Here is an 8,425-nt window from a genome sequence, read left to right on the forward strand (position 1 = left end):
CTAACATTTTTACTGCTTTCAGAACTGCTCATATAACCTTAAACTCACTTAAGTATTTCATTGCATTCTCTGCATTTGCGGTGACTGAAATCTCATTGTCTAAATATCACTGACACATTCCTGCGAACATAGCTAATTTTCCTCCCTAAAAGACTGAATTCAGGGTTCAATATTATTTCATGGCGTTGTAACTGTTTTACTGGAAGTGAAGAACTGTTATTAATTCATCTTGGTTAAATTGTCAAAAGCAACATATTGTCAGCTACTTAAATATTTAGTTTTTTCCACCTCCACAAAGTTTGATGGTTACTGATTTTAATAGTAGCTTGGTGCAAATGTAGACAACTTAACGGAGTAAGAAATTGAAAAAACTGAGATGCCTGAAGTACTTGAAAAATCTTCCTAACTCAGAACCCATCTGTTTTCCCAAAGGAGACATACAACGGATAAAAGGTCTAAGGGTGGTCACCAAAAGAAACAAGTTGACTTGGCTTCCGCTTCATTGATTTCTTTCCCTCGGTTGGGGAAGATTGCAGTTATATAATGAACAGCACATTTTATATGTATTTCATTCAGACTAGGATGGCTTTGTTCTGTATAATCCTTCTAATATGCACTTACCCCTGTAAGAAAGAAAATGTTAAGAAAATGCTCTTGGCTTCCAAAATTTTCTATACAGGAATTGAAAGACCTTTCTATTCACACAAAGGACTGTGTTTGTGAGCTGTACCTTAAAGCGAGTTTGATTGTATGGCTTTAACTTGATGCAGTACGTGGCCATGTGAAATCTAGCTTTTAATGCAAACAAAGATAAGGAAATGTCTTTTTTTTTTTCAGTCCTGGCTTAAATAAAATACAAATCCAGACTACAACTATCTTGTGATTAGTTTTTTGCTTGTCAGTTAATTCCAGAAGATGCACAACATTTTAGGAGGCAGCATTACAGCACTGATTAATATTTCATTTAATATTGACCTTTTGAACCACGGTTTAAAATATGCCACAGTTTTAAGATGGTTGCATTATTTTGGGAATCAAACCAGTAGGGGGCAGTGCTGTTCTCCCAATATGCATCTTTTTTTCTCTCTTTTTTAAGATGTAAAATATAAATGTGTACATGCATACATGTGAATGCATAATGTAGTATATAGTAGTTTTTTATTTATATATACATATGCTTATTTAGGTATACTGTCATGAGAACCAATTGTTACAACACAAAGACAGTATTTACAGTGTTTCTAAATAAGTCTACAAGTGGTTTACTAATTGTCTCTGCAGCTGTACTCAGTACCAACAGTTCATATTAAAAACTACCCAATACCAACATGCTGTCTATAGGAAGACTACGCACTAGGATTTGGAAACTGACATACTGTGGCAAGCCAAATTAACATGTATTCAGTACTGTTTTATCAGTAGGTAAGTAAACCTTTAATGACATCTTTTTCAGTTTCAGCTACAAGTATCTAATATGTAAACTACTAGTACATCTGGAACACTTAACAGCAGCATTTGGCACACATAGTAAACACCATCCCCATAGAATTAAATATTAAAATGTTTCAATTGGTTTCAAGGAATAAACGTTAACACAGCTTGCCATAGCGACACTTTAAACTGCCGTGTCGTTTCGCATTTGATGAATCATATATTGCGATCTTCACCTGCATGAGGGAAGACAAGAACTAAAAGCTTGACGTTTAGAAGTATGACTGTTTCGTGCTTTTGTTTCTCTAACATCAGTCAGGACTTTGCATAAAATCGTCTGTCCTCGCAGGAATGTAGTTTGGAGGGCGGAGACTCGCGGCAACATTACATTCTGCATCCCGAAGCTGTGAAATATGGACACTGCCATGAGAACAGCCGTGATCGTTCAAGATCGTTCAGCACTGTTCATAACAGGATCCGAGCACAGCGCAAAGATGACGGAGAGGTGGATGTAGTGTTTGGGCTCGGGATCTGTAGGTCATACACACGGCTGGAGTTTACGGTGATCGTTTTGTAACAAGGGTTGTTCTTTGTTGAGACATTGTTTTCTGCCTGGCTGTTTTCAGTGGACCAGTGGACAGCTCTTCATTTCAGCCCCGAATCTGCTCTTATATCTGGGCGGGACGTGGAGATAAAAGAGTTCAGCATGAGGAATAACGAGGAGACTGAGGGCTTTGATGGCGAGGCCTCCAACACCTCGATGATTTCAGGAGCCAATAGTCCGTATCAGCCGACCACCGAGCCCGTGCACTCCAGAAACGTGTTCAGGGCCATCAGGTGTGACCTGGACTATATCAAATCACATTTCGGTATTTTAAAAATTATCGAAGTGGTAAGTTCAAATAGTCACAGTGCTTTTCCATTCCATTAAAAATGTATGAGCTAAGAAAGTTTTTCTGTACTGAACTTCAGCCAGGTGTACTGGCAACAAATTTAGAGTCAGGTGACTTCCTGTGAGGAAGTCAAGATGTCTTCATCAACAGTGTCATTATTTGATTTTCATTCTTTCGTAAATTTAATTGTCTTTCTTTCTTTCTTTCTTTCTTTGTTACATTGTATTAATGTGAGAAAGAAATCTCCCAATTTTTAGATTGTGAGCAGGACAGCAGAAGTCATGTCTTCATCAACAGTGCCATCATTTATTGTTTGACATTTCTTTCTTTCTTTCTTTCTTTCTTTCTTTCTTTCTTTTAGATGTCCCTCCCTGATGACATTCCTCTCATGCTAGTTCGTATTAGTGTAAGCAAGACAGATTTCCCAGTTTTTGCATTATAATCAAAATATAGCTGCAAGCAGTGATACAGGGCCAAGCACCTAAGGTGCAGCAAGCATAGCAACCGCTGCTACTTCAAGCTCAGCTCAGCATGTATAGCAAGCATAATAATCACAGCAAACAAATCAAGGCACGTATCACACTTAACAGTCAAAAGCTTTACAATGTGCATCTCAAAAGTTCAAAACACTTAAGATTTGGACAAGAAATTGGACAAAATTTGTAGGAGGAGTAGCGATAAAACTGTTTTCATTTACTTCAATATGGAGGACAGGCAAAATAATGGAGTCTGGATAAATTTATGAAAAAATAAGCATGGCTCATGTATGCACATATGATCAAATTAAATGAAGATTATTATGGAATGGTCAATTGAAGTGCTTGTGAAGCAGGGATTAATACAAACTGAACATGCACAAAACTACAAGGGGTTCACGTTATTTGAATCAGAATAGGAAGTAGTCATGTGGTTGTGTGCGTAAACGAAGCTTCGGATGTTACAGATCACGTGGTTTTGGCAAAACGAATCAAGCTCCAGCAACAGTGCTTCATTGTGAGATGTTTTTTTTGATACAAGCTTTGAAGGCTCGACTGTCACATCACTAAGATATTGTCAGAATTGGCATAACCCAGGAAATGAAAAGAAACAAAAATAACACAATTTCTACAATGTTTTCAAAAGTTATAAGCATTTTTGCAAAAAATCATTATATCTCTGGAACACTAGGAATGTGTTCAAACTTATCAGGTACTTCTTGGACATGCTGTTGATGATTCTTACCAATTTTTGTTCCGATATGTCAAATTGTTCAAAATAAATGTTAATTTATGTAAAATTTCAAAATGAAAGTTATTAGCAAAAATAGCAAATTTTCATATCTCATGATCCATAGGTGGCATTGTTGCCAAATTGTTAACATTGATTGGCATGGACCCTCAGGTCATGTTGCTGATAAAGTGTACCAAGTTTCATTTCGATTAATCAAAAGTTTGGCCGAGATATAGCCTCTGAACCAATTTTGGGTAAACATTAAGTTTACAACATCATAACTTTTGAACAAAGATGAATATCAAAATTCTGTTCAGTTGTTTCTGTGCGGCTCAGAACAAAGATCATCCATGCCGATTTTCAGAAGAATTGGAGAAATTTTAAAGGAGGAGTAGCAAAAAAAACAAACACTGTACTTTTCAAAATGGCCGCTACTGAGTTTTCCTGTAAGCTATTGAATGTAATCAGATTGAAGAGTGGAATCAGATTAACTACATTTAATTTTTCTAGAACAAAGGGTTCAAATGTTATAACTGTTTGAAAAGTGAATATTTGAACTGGTGGTGGTGCTATAGAGTTTGTCCTAGAGACCCCAAAGTTGGTCAGATCACTAATCAGGACCACCACTACACGTGTGCCAAATTTGATAATTTTCCTACTTATGGTTCATAGGGCTGCCATAGACAACCTATATGGAAGAAGAAGAAGAAGAAGAATATTGAGTGAAGAAAACTAATGGATACAATAGGGGCTTGGCCCCTAAATATTCAAGGCAAGACAGATGTCTCCATCCAAACAGTGGCATCAAAAAAAGCATTTTTCCGCACAAGATAACAGATCTGCTTTCCATATTTTCATTTAGATATTCACTCCTGATTACGTTCTTCTCATATTGGATTAGTGCGAGGAGAGCAGATTTCCTATTTTTGGGGTTTTTAAATCAAAATATTTCCTGTTGGATACATGCTGACAGGCGTCAAAATCTCTGGAATGCATCAGTGACGAAGGGGGATGTTGCCTGGAGTCTGAATGAATTAACTTTCAGAATGCATTTTAGGTCTGCTTGATTGGCAAAACACCCAAAAAGCTATAGAGTCACTGTGGTCAAAACAGAAACTCACAGAAGAGCTTTTTTTGCCTGTGAACCTCTGCCAGATGGTGAAAAAGGAGTGGGAAGTGTAAGGAGAGAGAAAAAAATTATGTCTGTTGTTTTGCTGGCTCAGCAAAAGCAAAGCATCTCAGATCGGGCCCTCATGGTGATGCACAGTTAAGAAACTGCATGCACGGGGGAAAACAGAGTGAAACTAAGGAAGTTATTAGGTGAAACAAGGGCTTGTGTATGCTGCCAAAGGAAACAACCTGTGTGCCAAGTACAGAAGATAGCTTGTCTGCTCAAGGATTTCTTAATGGATTAATACTTGGGAGCACACACAATATAGCTGAGATAGTGGACATATGGAGTACATGCAGCACTTTTATCTTCATGAACTTAGGCCCAATCCCAATTCTATTTTCTTTTCTTTGAGTAACATGACCGTAAATATGAACTCATGATTGAATGTAACATAAAACAAATGATTACTTTTCGTTAAAATCTTTATTAATGCCAAAAATGCTTACATGTATGTGTCTTTTTGTTCGCTCAGGCAGCCATGTTGCCCCTGAAGCCGGTTTACGCTGAGATAATTCATACCCCTTCGTTTGAAGTGTGGTCCCGAAAAATCTTCGTTTGAAGGGCTGTCTGGCCCTTCCCCTACCCCTACCCCTCCAACCAAAAGAGAATTGAGACACCCCTACCCCTTCACGTGAACGGGGAAGGGCTAAGGGGTAGAATTGGGATTGGGCCTTAATGTGTGGCTTTCTATCTAGGCTGTTTTGTGTGCATCCAGAAGCTTCAGGCAGGCATGAGTAGCATAGTAAACCTCTGTTCATTACTGACCCAGAAGCCAGCTTCTTCAACCTTAATATCTGTATTGACTCTTATATGATAGACTGCTGCTTGTCAAAGATTAGCAAAAATGTCAAAGTCTATGCAAGAGACTAAAAGTTGAAGAAGAAGCAACTAGTTAATCACACACCTGAGATGTTTGTGTTTTGTAATACTCTGTGATGTTCAAACGGCTCCTTTTCTCTGAGCTGTTACTTTCCTCAGGTAGATAATATGGTATGGGACATTTCCTACTGCGGTAATGAACAGGTTAGTAAGAGGGGATCAATTAAAATAATATACTAAAAAGTCAAAATAAACAGGATATGATTCAGAAAGTCCCCACATAACTTTTAAATTACAGCATTCCTGTGATATTCCTTGGGGTGTTTTGAGCTGCGACCATAAAATCTCAGTCTTATTTGAATATGTGATCAATCATTCCTCAAAACAGAGGTTTAATATATTACGCATATGAGAAGGTCTGTATTGAGCTCTGCTAGTTAGACTTTAGTTACTGTATATTATAGGTTCTTGATTTTGTCACATTATCATGTTTTTGTGTGGGATTCCATTGGGCCCTGTGTGCTGGATATGTCCTCCCCATTCTGTCCTGCTAGCAATCTGAGTGGTATTTGGATTGTTTGGAAAGTTTTTGGGAATAAAGGGGCAAATGATCTGTAGCACCGGACTTTTCACATGGCTGCATGTTTCCTGCTGTTGACTTGACAAGGATATTCAGCCATGGCTGTTTCTCCATGTACTGGCCAATGATTTACCTAAGGCCCCCGTGGGATAAGGAGGAGTCTTTTTGACTGTTTAATCTTTGCATGGTTTGTTGTCCATCTGCAGATGTGGTTTTCTTGGCTAATATCATTGGATCTCCCCATTCCATTCACAGATGAAACAAAAATAATCATTGGACTTTTGTATACAGAAATAATCTGTTGGGCTTCTACAAAAATATAATTCTTATTTTAGGGGGCATTTCCTAGGGTTTACATAGTTTTTGCAAATCTAGATAGAACAGATTGTATGAGGTGTAAACTGTAAACAGCAGTAAAGCAAAAGCATGCTAACTTAAGCACTACAGCTGAAAAAGAAACATTTTAAATAACGATAAATATCTATAAAATAAAATATGCATAACTATGTAACTAGTAAAAACTGTACACCACCATTCAAAAGCTATGTACTATTTTTTGATGTTTTTGAAAGTCTCTTATGCTCACCGAGGCTGCATTTGTTTGATAAAAAAATATAGTAAGACTAGTAATATTGTAAAATATTATTACAATGTAAAATAACAGTTCTCTAGTTTAATATATTTTAAGATGTAATTTATTTCTGTGATGATAAAGCTGAATTTTCAGAAGTCATTATTCCAGATTTCAGTGTCACATGATCCTTCAGAAATCATTTTAATACGCTGATTTGGTGCGCAAGAAACATGGATTATTATCTATGGTAAAAACAGTGCTTTTTTTGGAAGCTATGATTTTCTACATTTCTACTGTTTTTCAGGGTTCTTTGATGAAAACAAAATCAAAAGAACAGCATTAATTAGAAATATAAATAATTTGTAATCTCATGTCTTTCCTATCACTTTTGATCAATTTAATGAATCCTTGTATTGATAAAAGTATTGATTTAAAAAAAAAAAATCTTACTGACCCCAAACGTTTGAATGGCATACAAGAAAAAAAAATCTAGGTAAACTAGATGATCTTGCTAATCAACTAGTTAGTTGCCACTAGTCATCCCTAAATTGAAGACTTTGAAATGTCCTTGGCTAGAGATACTCCAAACCCTTTTGTTTTTATATGGCTTCTTTTCTACAACCACTTTGACCAGGAAGGACCCTGTCAATTAAGGTAATTTCAGCCCTGAAGGGCAAAACTATTGACCTTTTAACTGCTTCAAGTTCTGAGAATGAAGCCACCAGATCCAGATGATTCCACCTTCTGTCATTCTGATTCAGGTCTGGTTCATTATAGATGTTTTTGGAGCAGTCTTAGGCATTGAAGTAGCATCATAAACGTGTCATTTTACCTTGAAGGATCGTTTTTCAAGGTATGTTTTAATGAGGGACCGTTAAATATAATGAAAGAGCTCTCTCTGTAATGTAGCGAGTTGATGGACTTCCCAGATGTTTTTTGCCTCTCCACTCCCTCTCGCGAAACTTATGTAATGTGGAGAGTTTGCTTGTCCGCAAACATCTCCAAGTTTAAGAAATAGTGGTTTAAATTTTGTGCAAGGAGCAATTCCCTTCAGGCGAGGAAAAGACTGTTGGGTGGGAGCAGGAAGGCTCATTTCCGTTTAAGGAGGAGCTCTTGGAACACATTGCAAGCTGTCAGACCAAGCCTCCCACCATTAATTTTCTGGGCACAACAGATGGTGTGTGTACAAACTGGGGATTTGACTCCATGTGGCCATTGCTACACGGAACTAGCTGATTGCCTAATGTAGGGGGGCTCTGAAGGACGGCAAAAAGTGGAGGAGGAGGGTGGGGAGTGACATACAATCATTACTTTAAATCTTTGGCTTTCTGTATGCCTGACACCTGCTGCCTTGTGGGACGCAGGCTGTGCTGCGTTTATCAAGAACAATGACCTCATCTCCAAATGCACGTCTTTAATCTGTCTTTTAGATGGGGCATGACGGTCAACTGAAGTGATGCTGACTCTGCTGGCACTGTGACAGGAACGTCATGATGTGAGCGGACGTTTATCTTTGGTCCACACTTTCTTAACTTGTTCAATGCAAATAAGCCGGATGAGATAAACAAGGGTTTGCATTGTGTTAGAAGGGCAATCAGCTTACATGAGGTCAGCCTTCATATGAAATTCTGTGGAAATATTTAAAGGGTTAGTTCACCCAAAAATGAAAATGCTGTCATTTACTACTCACCCTCGTGTTGTTCCAAACCCGTAAGACCTTCGTTCATCTTCGGAACACAATTTAA

General features: G+C 37.7%; 1 protein-coding gene across 3 annotated transcripts in view; it reads left to right on the forward strand.

The window, feature by feature from the left end:
* The first annotated feature begins 1,640 nt into the window (after nucleotides 1-1,640).
* The window catches only part of LOC107673772 (CKLF-like MARVEL transmembrane domain-containing protein 4), a 21,470-nt gene continuing 14,685 nt past the window's right edge, over nucleotides 1,641-8,425 (forward strand). The window contains exons 1-2 of one of the 3 annotated variants that reach the window (XM_016467552.1): nucleotides 1,641-1,968; nucleotides 2,058-2,323. In XM_016467552.1, the coding sequence (XP_016323038.1) occupies nucleotides 2,138-2,323 (186 nt within the window). In that variant the 5' untranslated portion in view covers nucleotides 1,641-1,968; nucleotides 2,058-2,137. Of the gene's footprint in view, nucleotides 2,324-8,425 lie in introns of all 3 variants that reach the window. The other 2 variants (XM_016467550.1, XM_016467549.1) reach the window with 2 other exon arrangements.

This window comes from Sinocyclocheilus anshuiensis, unplaced genomic scaffold (assembly GCF_001515605.1).
Source record: "Sinocyclocheilus anshuiensis isolate Anshui unplaced genomic scaffold, SAMN03320099.WGS_v1.1 scaffold925, whole genome shotgun sequence".
Classification (NCBI taxonomy): domain Eukaryota; kingdom Metazoa; phylum Chordata; class Actinopteri; order Cypriniformes; family Cyprinidae; genus Sinocyclocheilus; species Sinocyclocheilus anshuiensis.